This window comes from Geotrypetes seraphini, chromosome 9 (genome assembly GCF_902459505.1).
Source record: "Geotrypetes seraphini chromosome 9, aGeoSer1.1, whole genome shotgun sequence".
Taxonomy (NCBI): domain Eukaryota; kingdom Metazoa; phylum Chordata; class Amphibia; order Gymnophiona; family Dermophiidae; genus Geotrypetes; species Geotrypetes seraphini.
This window is the reverse complement of record NC_047092.1, coordinates 172,107,885-172,127,934: the sequence shown is the minus strand read 5'-3', so window position 1 is coordinate 172,127,934 and position 20,050 is coordinate 172,107,885. Positions and strand designations below refer to the sequence as shown.

The window sequence follows — 20,050 nt, the reverse complement described above, 5'->3', positions numbered from 1 at the left end:
CCAGTTTCCCAGCCCTTGGGATACTCCGGTTGAAGTGTTGTTTCGGAAGAGAGCAGAGACCCTTAGACCTTCAGGACTGCGAGTCAATTAAGCAAGCTTGTTTGAGGAACAGCCGACTCCAGCCTGGTGATATTATTAAGCTGCTAATTCAATGAGTTAACTGTCTGGAGTCCCCTGGATAGCCCAGCCACAATGGTCAAGGGCTGAATTCTACCAATTAGGCCCTTCTACTTTCATTATAATTAAATAATATCTTGTGTTGGAATTTATTTTTGATATAAAGAGTTGTTGTGTGGCCTTTATGAACTAATATAACAACTGGGTAGAAGTACAAAAATGATGTCCCAAAATGAATGAATCCAACAAACACAAAAAAATGAGAAGCTATGGGCAGAGAGTCAGGAAGCATTTAAATTGGAGTTACATCCAGCTCAAGCAGGTTCTCTGAAGAAGCCATATTGGCGAAACACGTTGGAACCTTGCCGGATCATGCTGCATGGATATTTAAGTTAAGATTACTGTATTGCACTGTGATTTATAAAAAGAAAAAAGAAAAAAACAGCTACTAATTATATTTAAATTAACAGAATTGTCACAATGGAAATTATTTTAACTACCTTTCTACCTTAGAGGTTGGTGCAGTGATAGACTCTGAGGGTGTCAGGTCAAAAGCGTGCCGGGACAAAGGCGCCAATTGAGCGCAGCGTGGAGGTGTGCGCCGCAGAAAATTACAGTTTTTACGGCTCCGACCAGGGGGGAGGCGTGGGGGGGAACCCCCCCCACTTTACTTAATAGAGATCGTGCTGCGTTGTGGGGGCATTGTGGGGGGTTGTAACCCCCCACATTTTACTGAAAACTTCACTTTTTCCCTGTTTTTAGGGAAAAAGTTAAGTTTACAGTAAAATGTGGAGGGTTACAACCCCCCAAACCCCCCACAATGCCGGCGCGATCTCTATTAAGTAAACTGGGGGGCTCCCCAACAAAACCCCCCGTCGGAGCCCCTAAAAACTGTAATTTTCTTCGGTGCGCGCCTCCGTTTTGCGCTCAGTTGTTGGCGCGCGCCTTTGTCTTTCGCCGAGTTGTCTATGAACCAACTCTGAGAAAGACTCTATAGGGGCTTGTCCCCTGCTTTGAGAATTTCCGTTCCACTCATGGAATCTGAGCACCTTCTTGGTTCAAAGGCATTTAAATAGTTTTTGTCCCGTTTTTTTGTGTTTGTTGCCTTTATGAACTAGACATAAAATAGACACACTTCAACATTTCACATAAGCATCCTGCTACGAAATTACCGCCACTGTTTCCATGACTACTGCTTTAAAGCTGCACCCTTTCACTCAAAATATTGTTCATGAAGTTTGACCGATAACGAAAATTACAGGCACTTGTACATCTATTGATGAACAGCAGGACTCCTGATCAGAACAGAAATAACGTTTGAGGGTAATTTCATTCCATCCCAAAAGGTACTTCACAAGCCAATCATTATAAACATCACTCCTTTTCAACAATGGACAAAGCAAGACAAGTCAAATGATTACAAAAGACACTATTAATAAAACTCAAGATCTTTAAGTACAAATTTGGGCAGTTTGTCCACGTCTGCTTCTTGAATGCTAGTAAGTGGAATAAATCAAACTAGTAGTCAAGGTTTCACAATGAAATCAGCAATGAGAATGGAGAGAGCATCAAATTATTTTGTAATAACCTCCGATATTTTGAACTACCTCCCAAGAGACAACACCTCTCTTAGGCAACTCATGCTTCTTCCTACAGGGCCAGATTTCTCAAAACTTAAGGTTGCCTTTAACGCGGTCGCTAAACCGGTTCCGGCTGATTTAGCCTGCATGCATTTTATCAAAACGGCTTGGCGCGGTCATTTGCGAGCTTGCCAGCAGTCTCTGACACTGCCATGAAAAAAGGGCTCTTCAGTATTTAAACGAGTACTTTCGGGGGATTCTTCAACATCGCCGAGTCATTTCTCCAAGAGCGGCGTCGGCTTCTGGCGACAAAAAAAATCTGCGACTGGTCCAGGAGTGCCGGTACAGTGCCAGCACTGTGAAAAGTGTATCTTGTGGCATGTGGTTTGACTGTGGCTAATGAAAAAAAATAAATATTACATGAATCAAATAAATTACACTCTTTTTTTATGGAAGTGATAAAAGCACGCTTCTTGGGCGCATGTATGTATTATAGTCGTCTTATGAATTATAGTAGTTTTTGTGGAAGAAAAGGCATGTCTTATGCGCACTTGTTAAAAGCCGATGTTGCATCTCCCCTTCTGCTGCCAAGCAACAGTGGCAGTGGGAGAGATGCCCATTCTCTTATGCGTTTGGGCCAATCAGAGCCTTAGGCCCTTCCTCAGATGCATTGGGGAGGAGCCTAAGGCTCTGATTGGCCCAGATGCCTAAGGCCCACCCACTGGAGGAATCTTAAACAACCTGGGCCAATCAGAGCCTTAGGGCCCTTCCCAGGGCATCCAAGGATGCACCAGGAAGGGGAAGGCCCGCCATTTTGAAGAGGTGGGTCTGCTGGCCAGAGGGAGTAGACATCCCACCGGCCAGCCATCTAAGTAAGGTAAGGGGAGAGGACGGGGGTCGTCGGAGGCATGATGGGGGGGGGGGGGGAAGGTTGCGTGGCGACGGGAAAAAGTGGGCAGCTCTCCCGCTGCCGAGTGGGTGTTGGTGGTGTGTTGCTTGGCGGCAGGTGAGAGCATCTCTCCTGCTTGTGAGGGGGTGTTGCTTTGTGGTGGGAGAGAGTTGGCCTCTCTCCCGCTGCTGAGGGGGTGTTGTTTGGCGGTGGTGAAAGTGGGCATCTCTCCTGCTGTCAGATGGAGGGTTGCTTTGACTTTGGCGGTTTAATTTGTTGGGGGGGGGGGTTTGTGTTTATCACCAGCGATGGGCACATGAAAATTTAGTGAATCTGCGCTACTCTCCACCAACCTCATTTGCACGAGCGTTTTTTGGAGAATGGCTCACTTTAAAAAAATCGCTACTATAACGGCTGCGACAGCGGCCCGTCGGTTTTTAGTGCAAATTTTTGAGAATCTAAGGCACAGTTTGCTTGACTGTTGAAAACAGGATTCAATAAAAATATTTGAAGTTTTGCTACTCAATAGGCACAATTTTTTTTATTGCAAAATAATAATGGACATGAGAATGTCTTTAGCTAAACCAGACTCATTTAAAAAGTGACAGGGTTCAGTCAGTGACTGGCTTAAAACTTTATCATTTTCAAAATGGCAAGTGGCAGGAATGGACATGGGTGGGTGGGGTAGAATGAGAAAGAGGACATTTTCCTCGGAGTATGTATATATGGAGGAACCATGATGGGGATCTGTAGGGTAGAAAGGTGAGGGCAGGGGTGAGATTAGATCAGCAGGTAGGGGGTTAAGTAGATAGGAAGATAGCTAGTGGCTGGGGACTCTCTGGTCCCAGCACACTCTGCCTTGGAGATCCTAGGACAAGGTTCCTGATAAGAAGGTCCTGAGATAGGGTCTCCTGGGACCTAAGGGCCTTGGTTCAAAGAATTTGTGCATTTATCGTCCTGAATTAAGAGTCCTTTTAATTTCCTGCTGACTTGGAGGTAAATTAAGCAGTCTGTCCTAACCAGTCCATTCCAACCCATTCATAAGTAAGAAGTAAAAACGGTACTCACCCCACTGTAACTGGACTTCTTTGTGTTTTGGTTTTCCTAACACTCGTGGCGGTTGGCACTGACCGGGTGCAACACTTAATGTGCGGATAGGCTGACTTTCAGAACACTGGAAAAGACACGGCCTCTTTGTCAACTTAAAATTACAATTTACAACAAGCTTTACAATTTTGGCACTTGAAGGAAAAAAAGAAAAATGAGCTCTGGGACTTGACAGTACGGCTCAGATTCTGTAACTGGCGCCATTGTTGGCGGCCATCGATCGTGTGTCAATCACGCAATGGCAACGGGTACGGAACTGCGTCCGAAAGGAAAGATAGGCGCTGAAAATTTAGGCCAGGGTTTTCCAGGCCTACATTTCCAGCGCCTATCTTTGCGTGAATTGCATCTATGTCGATTTAGGCCATCTAATGCCACCATAGCTGTTGGCATTCGGCAGCATAAAGCACCTATGTGGGCGTGATTCCGGTGCTGATTTTTTTTAGGCGCCTTCAAACTCAGTTAAAAATGCCATTGGGTACCGGTTTCAGAATCCAGGCCTAGGTTTCTATTGCAATGGGGAAAGGGAAAAGGAGGATGGTGGCGTTATGCAATTAAAGTGGTCAAGAGGTTTGCGTTGTGCATTCCTGCTGTGAGGAGACCAGAGGGAAAAAAGGGTTCATAGACAAAACTGCCGAAGACAAAGGTGCACGCCGACAACTGAGCGCAAGACGGAAGCATGCGCCGAAGAAAATGAGTGTTTTTAGGGGCTTCGACGGGGGGTTTTGTTGGGGGAAACCCCCCCCACTTTACTTAATACAGATCGCGACGGCATTGTAGGGGGTTTGGGGGGTTGTAACCGCCCTCATTAAACTAGAAACTTAACTGTTTCCCTGTTTTTTAGGGAAAAAGTGAAGTTTTCAGTAAAATGTGGGGGGTTACAACCCCCCAAACCCCACACAATGCGGCGCGATCTGTATAAAGTAAAGTGGGAGGATTTCCCCCCACATCCCCCGTCGGAGCCCTTTAAAACAGTCATTTTCTTTGGCGCGCGCCTCCGCGTTGTGCTCAGTTGTCTGCGCATGCGCGCTTTTGACCTGACACAGAAAAAAGGAGTTCAGTTCTTATATCCACCCAGTCTCCAATTCTTTCGCTGAACCTATTTATTTATCGGGGGCTTATTAACTGCCTTTATGAAGAGATTCACCCAAGGTGGTGTCCAGCAGGTATAATTCAACATAAAACTTACAATTTTGTTAACAGCATTAACAGTAGTAAAAAGACCAGATATAAACATAAATACAATGAATGAGGAAAAGTCAAAATCAGCAAATTGAAACTTATTAATAAGACTACCACGAAACTTAAAAGCGAAGTCCATAGGCCATTTTTGAGATGGCCTGGGGAAATCCACTGCTTATTCCTAGGATAAGCAGCAGAACATCTGTTGTATTACTTGAGATCTAGCTAAGGACTTGGGACTATTGGAAACGGGATACTGGGCTCGATGGACCTTTGGTCTGTCCCAAAAGGGCAATTGTTATGTTCTTATTTGAGCCACGTATAGAACAATTAGGCCATTATATATTTACTGTTCTCTTTATTAATGTGCATGGGATGGAATGATATAGGGAAGATAAGGTATAGGATGGGATATATGGGTCCTATATATTTTGTTCTATACATTACCCTCCCTATATTATAGGGTGAGGGTTGTTGGGAGAGGGGATTAATTTAGTGCTTATTGTAAAACAGAGGTCTGTTTTTTTCCTTCTTTAATTATGTACTGGTTTTCTTAATGTGCAATTTCTGCTTGAGACATTTCTCTTTATACATTTTATCACTAATAAAAATGGTTTATATATATATAAACAATTTTTATATACACACATACATATACATATACAGTGGTACCTTGGATTACGAGCATAGTCCGTTCCAGGAGCATGCTCATAATCCAAAATGCTCGTTTATCAAAGCCAAGTTCCCCATAGACAATAGTGGCAACAGCAACGATTGGTTCCAGAACCCGGGGTCTGTACCTGTCGGGGTCGGGTGCTGCAGCGCCATCTCCTCTGCCTGCCTCCTCTGTCCGTCGTCGGAAGAAGAATCAGACGGTGCCGTTTCGGGGGCAGATGTGTGTAATGTCCGCCAGCCGCCGGAAAAACCCCGCAGTGCCTTCAGAGGGATGCCTCCTCCATCCGCCGGCTAGCCCTCCACGTCGGACGCTGGAGAGCCCCCCACCCGAGCCCACGCATCCGAACACCTCCCCACCCACACGCCGCGCACAACGCCGATGATTGACGCTGTGCGCGTCACACGCAACGCGCAGGCGGGACAGCACCCGGCCACGCAGGCCCAGACAAAGGTCCTCCAACCTGCAGAAGGCACCCGACGTGGAAGGCTGGCCGGAAGACGGAAGAGGAATTCCCCCGAAGCGGCGCTTCCTGGTCTGTAAGTGCTCGTTTATCGGGGCAGTGCTTGGTTTGCGAGTCAAAAGTTTGCTGAGTGTTTTGCTCGTCTTGCAAAACACTCGCAAACTGGGTTACTCGCAAACCGAGGTTCCACTGTATATAAAACTTTTTTCCTGTATGAAGCTGTAAGGAAAGACCTGGAAACATTAGATACATGGCGCAACCCCCTTACCTGACTATATCCGCCCGTGCTGATACAGCATGCTCGCACTTTGAACAAAGTGCCTGGCGTCAAACAATTGCAGGTGTATTCTGTAGCAGATCCACTATACGCCACTGTCCACTGATTTGCTGCAAGAAAGAAATTAACTTGATGAAAACCCTTATTTTGGAAAAGATGAAGGCTATCAATCGCTGTACTGTGAAGCAGCAGTCCGGCACCGCGGGACTGTGTCCTTTCCTCCAACAGGGGACCACTGGGAAGGGGTCTCAAGGTACTGAAGCCACCGAGAAAACAAACTTTACATGAAAAAAATAGGAAATAGAAGCAGAGCAACTGCAAAAGACTTCTGAATGGATTACTTGCACAAACTGTTTGCCAGCTCTCAGGCTAAGGGGTTGAGCACATGCTCAGAGAAGTGTTGGATTTCTGCAACTCCCAGATTGAACATCTAGGCCCCGATTCACTAAAGTCAGCGATTGTCGCTAAACCTGTTTTCACAAGTTTAGCGACGATCGCTGCCAACCGACCCGATTCACAGAACGGCCCACACAGTGTTTTTCCCCTCGATCGCCCATGCAAAATTGGCTATTTTGCATTGGGTTTTACAATCCTAAAACCCAACTGCTGTAGACCTGTCAGCAACTGTGTTACCGACAGATCTGCTTATTTTGGGGTTTTTTTTTTAATGGCACTGATATTTTGTGTCTATAACGCATGCAAAATATCTGCCCAATAAAAAAAGAAGTAAAAAAGCCCCCCTCCCCCCCGTGACAAAGCACCCCTTCCCTCCCTCCTGGAACCCAAAAATGGCAGGAGGGATGCCCACTCCCTCCTGCCGCTGCCCCAGATGATTCCGTGCAAATATGGCAGGAGGGATGCTCACTCCCTCCTGCCATCGGGCTGGGTCACACACACCCTCCCCCCCCAGACCTTTAAGTTGGGAGCAGGAGGGGTGCTCAGTCCCTCCTGCTCCTCTGCTGGCCACCGTCAGCAATGCACAGGGAGGGGCACAGGGATGCACAAGGAGGGGCCTAAGGCCCTGACTGGCTCAGGTGCCTCGGTCTCCTCCCAAGGCGCCTGAGCCAATCAAGGACTTCCAGAAGAAACGTAACAGAAGTGTTAATTATGTAAACAAGCCAGAGAGTAGAATGCGAGTACTACTTTCTCTAATGGATCAGTTCACTTCTCTGTCAGTGTAATTGGAGGCGATGCTCTAATTTCAACAAAGACAAAACAGAACTGACAGAACAGTTAGTTAACCAAAAGGAACCTAAAAGCAACTGACAATCTTACAAATGTTTCCTGGTCAGAGCAAGCAGAAACTGTTCTGGTAATATGGGTCGGGTGAAAAGCAGGGAACCAGCAGACATCACTGAGATTTTGAGAACCACTTGAGGCCAGAACTTTTTGTCCAGTGGGCTCTTTCACCGAACTGAACAAAAAGCTCTTATTTCATCTTAGCATAACAGCTGCCTTTTTATTTTCTCCTAGAATATGCAGTACTCAGCTCCTTCAAAAAAACAGATTCTTAGCAAGATTACCTTCAGAATTTCCTTGCGAAATCTCTAACAAATATTGTAAGATCTCCGAGCCACCATTGTCCTGTGGAGGATCTGAAAGACAGGAAAAGATGAACAAAATCATTAATGTACTTTGGCTCAACTAAGATATTCATGGAGCTAAAACGGACACCACACAAATCATAGGAAAAGAAATATGAACTGCTGAAAAATGTCCCTGTCTCACTGTAGCCTTCTTTTCTGGACAGAGAGACATAAAAATCAATGGGAAATACGTAAAGACCAACTGCTGAGCTCCAAAATCCTATCCTTTCTTATAGAGATCCTCTATGTTTGCCCTAGGCTTTCTTGAATTCTGATACTGTTCTCATCTCTGTCACCTTCCCTATGAGGCTGTTCCGTATATCTACCACCCTTTCCATAAATAAATATTTCCTTAGCTTACTCTTGAGTCCATCCACTTTCTTAACTTACTGTTCCTTAGCTTACTCTCGAGTCCATCCACTTTCTTAACTTACTCTTCCTTAGCTTACTGTCGAGTCCATCCACTTTCTTAACTTACTCTTCCTTAGCTTACTGTCGAGTCCATCCACTTTCTTAACTTACTCTTCCTTAGCTTACTCTCGAGTCCATCCACTTTCTTAATTTACTCTTCCTTAGCTTACCCTTGAGTCCATCCACTTTCTTAACTTACTCTTCCTTAGCTTACCCTTGAGTCCATCCACTTTCTTAACTTACTCTTCCTTAGCTTACTCTCAAGTCCATCCACTTTCACCCTTATCCTATGGCCCCTCGTTCTTGAGCTTCCTCTTCTAATCTAATCTTTGATTTTATATACTGATTCATCCCAACAGGAAGGTTCGAATCCATTAACAAAATATTAATAAATTATATAAGAATTAGAACAGAAACTATATCTTTTAGGCTAAAATTTTATCTTTTATGATTGATTATTTGAAAAAGAAAATCATTAGTAAATTTCTGAAGTAAATGTGTCTTCAATGCTTTACGAAAAGTGGATAGATGAGAGAATTCATTCCAAACTTTTACGAATAAAAAAGGAAATGATCGACAAAAATTGGCCACAGTTTTTATTCCTTTAACAGTGGGAAAGCCAAGTTTATATTTCTGAGAGCTCCTAGAATTAGAGATTTCTTGTGAATTAAATGAAACAAGAGACCAAAGGAGAAAAAAATACCAGACAGGATTTTGAAAATTACAGTTGCACATTTAAACTGGATCCTCCAGTAGACAGGAAGCCAGTGAAGGGATCCCAGTAAAGGTGTGACGTGATCGTATTTATGTTTACCATATATCAGTTTAGCCACCGTAGTCTGGATAAGTTGTAGCCTCCTCAAATTACATTTACTTAAACAAGCATAAAGTGAGTTGCCAAAGTCCAACAGAGATAAAATAATGGCCTGAACCAAAACTGCAAAATGTTGCTGGAAAAAAAAAAAGACGATGTACTCTTCTAATCATCTTCGAAGGAATTAACAAACGGATGGACAAAAGGGACCCCATAGATATTGTATACTTAGACTTCCAAAAAGCCTTTGACAAGGTACCCCATGGACACCTACTTCGGAAACTAAAGAACCATGGGGTGGAAGGAGACGTACACAGATGGATCAGGAGTGAAGGGCCACTACTCGGACTGGAGGAAGGTCATGAGTGGTTTTCCGCAGGGGTCGGTGCTTGGACCGCTGCTATTCAATGTATTTATAAATGATCTAGAAACGGGGACAAAGAGCGAAGTAATAAAATTCGCAGATGACATCAAGCTATTCAATGGGGCTAGGACTAAAGAGGACTGCAAAGATTTACAAAGGGACCTAAACAAACTAGAGGAGTGGGCAACGAGATGGCAGATGAAGTTCAATGTAAAGAAATGCAAAGTCTTACACGTAGGAAACAGAAACCCGAGGTACAGCTACACAATGGGAGGGCTGTTATTGAGTGAGAGTTCCCAAGAAAGGGACTTGGGGGTAATAGTGGACATGACAATGAAGCCATTGGCACAATGCGCAGTGGTTGCTAAGAAAGCGAATAAAATGCTAGGAATAATCAAGAAAGGTATTACAAGCAGAACGAAAGAAGTTATCCTGCCGTTGTATCGGGCAATGGTGCGCCCGCATCTGGAGTACTGCGTCCAATATTGGTCGCCGTACCTAAAGAAGGATATGGCGATATTCGAGAGGGTTCAGAAGAGAACGACGCATTTGATAAAAGGTATGGAAAACCATTGGTCTGACCCAGTAAGGCTAGTCTTATGTTCTTATGCCTATGTAGCGGTGCATCTACTCTTTTGCACAGATGGTCGAGAGGGACAAAAAAAAAACATTTTGTATTTTTGAAAAATTTATTTATTTGGATTTCAATATGGCTCACACTTTTTTTTCCTTTCTTGATCTAAAAATGCCAAACTACCAGTTTTTGGTTTTTTTTTCATGAGGTTGACAGTCGCAGATGTTGTGGCATCTGGTCATACTTTCAGCTGCCTTTAGGGAGGGCAATTTTCAGTCAGCCCTATTTCACTCTGGTAAATGGCTCTGAAAATTGCCTTCGTATGGGATGCCTGGTAACTAGGTTTACTAGCAAAACGAAATGGAGTCATTTTATTTTGGGCAGAAGATCATGCAGGAGTGAAATCACCAACGCTGGTCGAGTGTATTCCTCAGGGGAACAGAGCTGATAGCAATTGTTCATAGCAGGTAACGAAAGACAAATTTGACCCTCCGGCTTCTGAAGCAAGTGATTAAACCCACGCTGAGGAAAATGAAATACAATTTGTCACTGTAATAGCATAATGCAGTCATTTTAAGTGATCATTTTGCTTTTGGACTGAAGCATGCATTTAGTCCTTGTAAGATGGGAAAGCTTGTTGATGGAGGAGTTCTCCACAAATTAATATCATTTTTTCAGTGCTTCTAAATAGAAAAACTGGATGCACAAACTCATCTCAGCACAAACAGCCTCTGTGACCTGGATCGGTAGCATGGAATGTTGCTACTCCTTGGGTTTTGGCCAGGTACTAGGGACTTGGATAGGCCACCATGAGAACAGGCTACTGGGTTTGATGGACCTTAGACCCAGTATGGCTGTTCTTATGCTCTTACGTGTGCCAAGTATAGGACAATAAAGCCACTGTAATGCCACTGATGAGGATAGCTCTGAGACACTGTGGAATGAGGCATTATGACATCACAATCTCAGCTCTGGAATGTTGCTCTCATTGGGGTTCTGGAATCTTGTTATTCTTTGAGATGCTGGAATGTTGCTACTCTATGGGTTTTGGCTAGGTACTAAGTACCTGGATTGGCCACCATGAGAATGGGCTACTGGGCTTGATGGACCTTTAGTCTGATCCAGTATGGCTGTTCTTATGCTTTTATATGTGCCATGTATAGGACAATCAAGCCATTGTAACATCACTGATGAGGTTGGCTCTGAGGCACTGTGGAATGAGTCATTATGACATCACAATCTCAGCTCTGGAATGTTGTTCTCATTGGGGTTCTGGAATCTTGCTATTCTTTGAGATGCTGGAATGTTGTTACTCTTTGGGTTTTGGCCAGGTACTAGGGACCTAGATTGGCCACCGTGAGAACAGACTACTGGGCTTGATGGACCATTGGTCTGACCAAGTATGGCTATTCTTATGTTCTTATGACCAACGGCATAACAGCTCTTGATGAACATGAAGTTTAACTATTTGAAAATAAACTGTGTAACTGTCAGCTTTTTTATTCCAAGTTTTTAAAAAAAATTTCTACTCTGCCCTAGAGCTTTGGGAAAAAGAACTATAAAATGTGATCGATAAAGTAAGGGAAGGAAAAACACATTGGGAAAGTTTTTTCTGTTTATCATGATACCAAGAACGCTATCCATTAGAGTTGGGAATATGCATCAGAGAAGAGGTAAGTTTTCAGGTTTTCCTGAAACTTTTCTATAGAAGTTATTGATTTAAGCGGTAATGGTACGGCGATTCCAATACTTTGGGCCATTAACAGAGAAATTTGCATCTCTGCCATATTCATGAACGATTTCCTTGCGAGATGGAATTACAAGAAGTTGTTTTAGATTTCTTACAGATGTATACGGGACTCAGCAAACGTGCTAAATACGGTGGTTCATCTGTCTGTAACTAAGAGTAATTTATATATAGTGCTCCCGCGGTCATTCACGGTTGGCGATTCGCGGTCCCAGTCATTTGCGGTATTTTCCAACCGCGAATGACCGGGCAGGAGAGGGCAGCCGGAGTGCCAGCGAGTGAAGGAACTCTGACCGCCTCTTCCTGCACTAAAGTCGGGCCTTACCAATCAGGAGCTGCGTGTCAAAGATTTTCCCCATATCCCGTGTTTCATTCACAGCCCAGCTACTGTGATGACAATCTTCAGCCGAAGGAAGCCTGTGGAATTTTGCATCTGTGGATGCTGTTTGGCCAGTAGGTGTCACTGCTGTACAACAGATCACACCTACTCTCCTCAAAGGAGCAGTCAACATAGCTTCAGCAACATCATTGGTCAGACCTAAGGTGCAGAGATCTGCCCTGGAAATTAAACTCAGATCATCTATAAACCATGCAAGTGAGATGTCCTATCTTTTTTTTTTTTTTTTTAAGAAATGTGGGACTCCCCTGCTTCTTTGTAATTCCAGCTCAATAGGAATCAGGGCCCCTTTTCATTTCCCCTACTCCACACAATGTGTGTAACCGTGGCAATGATGGTCCTGGGTCAGGCTTTCAATTCCTGAATATGGCCACTAGGAGTCTCTCATGACTCCCTACCCAGCACCCCCCAGCCTCATTCAACCTATGGAGCAATAGCTCCAACTCAGGGATCAAACCAGGGACCTCCCGCTTGGCAGTGCATAGAATTTAGCACCAGAAGCTGTCCTAAAGGGCGCAGTTTGGAGTTGGCAGTCGAAGAGAAGGGCACAGATACGAGAGATTTGCCTGATGAATGGAGTTCCTGGGGAAGAGTGTAGGGAGAGACAAGAGAGGAGAGATATAGAGGAGTTAAAGAGTGAATACACTTGTAGGTCAATAGGTATATGCCTAGAATGTCCTCCCGAGGGAAGTGGTGGAGAGGAAAACGGTGGTGGAATTCAAAAAAGCGTGGGATAAAAGTAGAGGATCTCTAATTAGAAAATGAAGGATGTAAATTAAAGAACTAAGGCCGGTATTGGACTGATCTGCACGGTCTGTGTCCCATATATGGTGATTCGGTGTAGGATGGGCTAGGGATGGACATCAATGGGAACTCCACTAATTTGGAACATGAGGATGTTACTGGCCAGACTTTATGGTAGATATCCTGCAAACAGGATAGTTGGATAGGCTGGAGTGAGCTTGGACGGCAACTTCAGCATTTGGAACCTGGGACAATACTAGGTGGACTTTACAGTCTATGACCCAGAAATATCAAAGAAGAGACAAGTTAATTTAATCATGTATTTTTAATGGGTATAACTAATGGACAGACTGGATGGACCATTGAGGTCTTTATCTGCCGTCATTTACTATGTTACCTGGCAGAAACCCAAAGAGTAGCAACATTCCAGAGCTAAGATTGTGATGTCATAATGCCTTATTCCACCAATGCCTAAGAGCCAACCTCAGCAGTGATGTCACAATGGCTTGATTAGATGGCAACTTCAGCATTTGTAACCTAGGGCAATACCAGGTGGACTTTGCAGTCTACGACCCAAAAATATCAAAGAAGAGACAAGTTAATTTAATCATGTATTTTTTAATGAGTATAACTTATGGGCAGACTGGATGGACCGTTTAGGTCTTTATCTGCTGTCATTTACTATGCTACTATGAACTGTATGCGGAAGTGGGCAGGGAGCCAATAAAGTGACTTGAGAAGAGGAGTAATGCGAGCATAACAACACTGGCGGAATATGAGGCGTGCAGCAGAATTTTGAAAAGATTGCAGGGGAGAGAGATGGTTACGCAGGAGGCCAGTGAAAAGCAGACTGCAATAGTCTAGGCGAGAGGTGATGAGGGAGTGGATAAGGGTTTTGGTAGTGTGCTCAGAGAGGAAAGTTCGGATTTTGGTGATATTATAGAGAAAGAAGCGACAGGATTTGATGGTCTGCTGGATTTGCGCAGAGAAGGAGAAAGAGGAGTCAAAGATGACACCAAGGTTGCGAGCTGACGAGACAGGAAGGAAGAGAGTGAGTGGGGGAGGGAGAGGTTTGGATATTGGTCATGTTTATACTCTCAATAGACGCTCTGGCCTTTGGCTTAGATCCACTAGAAGCGTGAAATGCTCTCGAGACACATTTGCTGCTGTGGTGGGCGTCGCTGCGAAATAGGCAATCCAGATGAAAGGAGATAGCGCCAATAATCTGCATGCACAGCCTTACCCCATTTCACGCTGAAGCCATCCGACGTGATGGGCCCTGTCACAGTGGGTCGGGACGGCGGGCCTGGCCGATCTGGGCTGGTTGTGCAAACCAAAATTTCACTGGGATTGCTCTTCCCCTCCACATTGGACGCAGTGAGCTGCAGGCAACGAAACATCCAGAGTTAGAGGCACCACCTTATCGATAACGGGACAGAAACGTAACAAACGTCTCCTCCTAAAGCAAATTTAAAGTATTAACAGATTAAATTCCTGCTGATTCTTTTCCAGCTGCTTCCCATTAGGGTTGATGACTGTGGAAAATAACGTTGGCAATTTTGTATTAGCAGTTGGCAATTTCACTGCTGCCCAAAGGCAACAGCTGAACCCTAGCGTTAATGGAAAATCTAAGCTGAGGCAATGAGACAGAAAAGCATGCTAAATAGCTCTTTACCTATTAGAGTTGTAAAAAAATAAAAAATAAAAAAAATAGTGCATGTTATAATGCAACTCAAACGCTTAAATGCAACTATGGAACTAGGCCTCAGAGATATGTAGTTACGTTTCTGCATTAACACACACATTTTGATTACTGTAATGCTTTTGTACCAGGGTACAAAATATAGACCAATCCATAAAAATATTGGGTGTGACTCTGGATAAACATCTCACATTGGAACAACATACGGATTTATTGTTCAAGAAATGCATCTCTGTGCTTTGGAAGCTTCGTACCATTAAGAAGTATTTTGACGAAACTTCCTTTCGTTTACTGATACAGTAAACGATGAGGAGTGTGTGGCGCAGTGGTTGGATCTACAGCCTCAGCACCCTGGGGTTGTGGGTTCAAACCCCGCGCTGCTCCTTGTGACCCTGGGCAGGTCACTTAATCCTCCATAGCCCCAGGTACGTTAGATAGATTGTGAGCCCACCGGGACAGAGAGGGAAAATACTTGAGTACCTGATTGTAAAAAACCGCTTAGATAACCTTGATAGGCGGTATATAAAATCCTAATAAACTTGAAACTTGATACAGTCTTCTATCTTAAGTATTCTCGATTATTGTAACATTATATATCTAGGTGCTTACAAGAAAATTTTAAAAAAACTGAGTGATTTAGAATACTGCCGATCACCTCATTTTTGCTTTAAAAAAAATGGGAGCATATCACTCCTTTTTATTTGAAACTCCATTGGTTGCCGATAAGAGTCGAGAATTCTGTTCATATGTTCTTGTATTTGCTATAAATCAGTTTTGGGTTTATTACCAGGTTATCTTGTGTCTCATTTTTCTTAGAGTCTCGCCAAAAAGACCACACGTAAAGTGTACTTGCTTTCATATCCCTCCATAAAATCCTGTCCTTATACGAAGTTCCTTGAGAGAACCCTCTCATTTCAAGCTACTAAACTGAATGTATGGCTTGGAAAATTATGCTAGAGGTCTCTTCCTATCTTGATTTTAGAAAATTGTTAAAGGCTCAACTCTTTGATAGGCTGGTATCTTAATGCATTCTGTTTCATTTTTTCAATTAAGTTCCTTATATTCAACTTGATACATTTTATCTGTTCTATGTATTACTTCTTTCCCTGCCATGCCGGTATTTTCTACATTATATTGTAAATGCTTTCTGTCTTTATCTATTTTTAAGTCCATTATTCTAATTTGTATTTTATCTGTATCCTATGGTTTAGCTCAACTTTTTCGGTATGGTGGTATATAAGAATATAATAATTATTATTATCTTTTGTCAAAGAGAGATTAGACGCCTACAAGTGATATAAAATACCGCTGTGAAACTTCTTATATAACGCTAAAAAAACTGACCATGTTACTCCTCTTCTCTCAGATGCTCACTGGCTACCCATTACTCACACCTGACATATAAAATTGTATTTCTCACGTTTAAATCTAGACAAGAACACTCACCAGCTTTTATAGATAGGTTACTACTTCCATATAACACTTTGAGAACATTACGTTCTAACCATCAAAATCTCCTGTCCATTCCTTCGCTACATTGTATCATATATGACACCACTTGCAAATCTATTTTCTCGGTAATGGCCCCTACTTCATGGAACGCCATGCCCTCTTATCTACGGCGAGAAACTTCCATATCCAAGTTTAAGGCTAACCTTAAAACTTTCCTATTTAAGAATGCATTTTATAGTTGATAAAGGTTTGGACAGTTTCCTGGTGGAAAAATACATAGACTTGTTATTGAGAAAGACATGGGGGAAGCCACTGCTTGCCCTGGATCTGTAGAATGGAATGTTGCTACTCTTTGGGATTCCAGAATCTTGTTCGACACTCTGAATGGAATCTTTAGGGCTTAAGATGCTCGTCAGGCATAATCAAACCTTTTAATAAAAAGTCCTGGGCTCTTTTTTAGATGTTTGGAGCTAGATCTGTTCTATATTCAAACTATGGTTGACATACACTGAGCATTTTCCCATGTACAAAGAGGAGGTGACAAAACTAAGTGGAATGCCACCACCTGCTGGACATATAACAAACTGCAAATTGTTTCAAACAAAAAGTATGGTGAAGACTTCTCTCAGAGAGTCAATGTCAAACTTTACGTGGACAATCCTCTATAATGTCATAAAGCCAACTGTCCCTCACTTCTGCAAGGACAAATGGGTATGCCTACTTACTCATTTGGTAGCAAATGAGATCCAAATAAAAGGCAATAAATACCATAGATAAAATCAAGAAAAGAACTTACCCTAAATTTATATTGTGTGCTTCTCTTGAGATTTTTCACAGTACAGGTTAGATGATCCCCTGTATATTTCGGATGAAAAACACTATCCTACAAGATTAAAACAAAACAGAGAATAACTACATCGTTGTAAATCTCCTACCCTGAATGTGCAAACCACTGCACTTAGAAGGCATGCTTTTTTATTCACTCTTCATTGTTGAAAATTTGAGCCAGATGTATAAAATGATCACCTTCAAGGTTGTGCCTGTGAGAAAGTCCCTGGTGGCTCCTGGTGTGGGCTGAAAGATGACTAGTTTTCATTCTTGATAAATTTTGGTTCAATATTTTAAACATGCTACAGGAAATGAATATTCAAAAAAAATCTGCAGATATGACCTTTTTACTGAAATAATTGTATAATTCACTTTTGAGAATTTTGCTTCCTTCCTCATGTCAGATTTCTGTTTTGTACACACCTGAAGGGAGCATAGCTTTCAAGAGCTAGCCACATATTTGTTTAGCTAGTCCAACAGAAGGATGTCACCTTCAACTTGGTTTTTTTCTTCATATATCTAAGTGAATCAAAATGGTAAAGCATTATTTTAACCAAAATGATAGGTATTATACTAAAGGATTTTAGAGGCCTTAGAGCAAGGATCTCAAAGTCCCTCCTTGAGGGCCGCAATCCAGTCAGGTTTTCAGGATTTCCCCAATGAATATGCATTGAAAGCAGTGCATGCACATAGATCTCATGCATATTCACTGGGGAAATCCTGAAAACCCGACTGGATTGCAGCCCTCAAGGAGGGACTTTGAGACCCCTGCCTTAGAGCGTAGATAGATATTGGAGGAGGTCATGTTAGAAGTAGATCAGTGTTTCAAAATATTTTAGCTCTGGCACACTAAATGGAGCAAATGTTTTTCACGGCATGTTATAATGGAAATAATAAAATTGCAAAACCAACAAAAAAGTAAAATTTGAGAGGGGAGGGAGGCAGGGAGGGCTGGGTGCAGAGCTTGGCAGGGTAGGGCACTTAAATGTAAACCTCTATTTTATATTCATGTCAACCTTTTCTCCTCCTTTTTTTTTTTTTTTTTTGGGGGGGGGGGAAAAGGTCACCTCGGTCTATGGTCGACTATATACATTAGTAGCAACATTCCAGAATCTCAAAGACTAGCAAGATTTTGGAATCCCAGGGCAAGATTCCATGATACCGAACCCAGTGACTTCCCCATATCTGTCTCAAAAGCAGACTATGGACTTTTCCTCCAGGAATTTGTCCAAATCTTTTTTAAAACTACTACGTTAACCACTCTTATCAAATCCTCTGGTAATGCGTTACAGAGCCTAACTATTCTCTGAGTGGAAAAAAAAATAAATTCTTCCTGTTGCTTTTAAAATTATTTCCCTGTAACTTCATTGAGTGTCCCCTTATGTTTGTAATTTTTGATGGATTTTTCCAAGATGAAGAGCCCTAACCTCTTTAGTCTTTCCTCATACGAGAAGAGTTCCATCCCCTTTATCATCTTGGCCGCTCTTCTTTGAACCTTTTCTATTTCCGCTATATCTTTATTGAGATACCGCGAACGGAACTAAATGCAATAGTCAAGGTGATGTCACACAATGGAACGATACAGAGGTAATATAACATTCTTAGTCTGTTTTCCATCCCTTGTCTAATAATTCCTAGCGCCATTTTTGCTTTTTTGGCCACCGCACCATTTACACCTTCTTCAGAATCGGGGTTAATTGGTGCGTGAGAATTAGCTTTATAACATTACCCTCATGTTGTGGCCTATAAAAAAGGGTTTAAACAGTACAGTGGTACCTTTGTTTACGAGCATAATTCGTTCCAGAAGCATGCTCGTAATTCAAAGTACTCGTATATCAAAGCACATGTCCCCACAGGCCACAATGTAAACTGAAACAATTAGTTCCACAACCAAGGTGGCCCAGGGGTGGGTACCTGCCTGTGGTTGTTGCAGCCCTTGTAGCGTGGTGGCTTCCTTTCCCCGGGGTCCCCGTGCGGCTCTCCTCCCTCTTCGGCCAATGCCTTTTCCATTCACCAGCGCCTCCCGGCTTCTGATTCAAGCCGGCCGCCATCTTTCTGACGCATGTGCAGGACCTCTGAACTCCCCCGTACGTGGTGTGTGTTTTGTTGGAGCGGCGCCGGCTTGAAGGGGGGAGTTCAGAGGTCCTGCGCATGCGTCTGGAGGATGGCCGGCTTGAATCGGAAGCCGGGAGACGCTGGTGAACAGCGGAGGCATCGGCCGAAGAGGGAGGAGAGCTGCACGGGGATCCCGTGGAAAGGAAGCCACCACGCTACAAGGGCTGCAGCACCCACAGGTAGGTACCCACCCCTGGGCCACCATAGTGAGAGCTCGTGTAGCTAATCAACACTCGTTTTGCGAGACGAAAGTTTGCCGAGTGTTTTGCTCGTCTTGCAAAACACTCGCAAACCGGGTTGCTCGCAAACCGAGGTTCCACTGTATATCCATTTGAGAATGCTTTCCTTTGTACTGTTTGTTATCCTGGTACTTACGTTCTCCTCCTGCATATCCAGGGTGTACGAAATCACTTCCTCGGGTGTGCAAACTTCCGGTCTGCTCCACTGCAATGTTATCCACGTGGTCCCAGCTCGGACAAGTCTCGGGGCCGAAGGTGTCGGAGGGATATTACCTGAGGTATAGCACACTACTTCCTGGCTGTAGCCACTACAGAGTGACACGAAAGAAAGATGGAGATATAGCATGAAAGCGCATTTGAGAAGCCGACAGGTCTACGCAAGGCTGTGACACACACACACAATTCAGAAAACCCTCATAAAAATTTAAAAGGCGATTCGTGCGCACTAATTCATAGACTAGATGCATGAATGATGTCATAAATGGGCGTTTCTGTACGTACGCGGTAGGCCCTCTTTTAAACACTTGGGGGCAGTAGCCAAATGGCACGCAGCAGCAAATGGATTACACCAGTGGGCGGAGCAGAGGCATGTCAAGGGCATTCTGCTTAGAAACGCGCGTACTATATAAAACAGTATCAGATGCACGCACTTAGGTGCGTCAGCTCATGACGGCCACTGACCTGGTGTAAACTGTCACGGCTAAGCTTAAGTCCACCAAAGCAGCATTGCACTACTGTTCTATAAAGGATTAGGCGCGCCTTAATGCCATTACAGAATTAGCACTACGTGAG

General features: G+C 43.5%; 1 protein-coding gene across 5 annotated transcripts in view; it reads right to left on the bottom strand.

Annotated features, from left to right (window-relative positions):
- FNDC3B (fibronectin type III domain containing 3B) overlaps positions 1–20,050 on the bottom strand; it is a 490,638-nt gene that overhangs the window by 63,493 nt on the left and 407,095 nt on the right. For all 5 annotated transcript variants that reach the window (XM_033959077.1, XM_033959075.1, XM_033959076.1 and 2 more), the window contains exons 13-18: positions 19,395–19,566; positions 16,873–16,959; positions 14,166–14,304; positions 7,809–7,880; positions 6,277–6,395; positions 3,655–3,760 (exon numbers count right to left, since the gene is read on the bottom strand). In XM_033959077.1, coding sequence (XP_033814968.1) covers positions 3,655–3,760; positions 6,277–6,395; positions 7,809–7,880; positions 14,166–14,304; positions 16,873–16,959; positions 19,395–19,566 — 695 coding nt within the window. The remainder of the gene's footprint in view (positions 1–3,654; positions 3,761–6,276; positions 6,396–7,808; positions 7,881–14,165; positions 14,305–16,872; positions 16,960–19,394; positions 19,567–20,050) is intronic.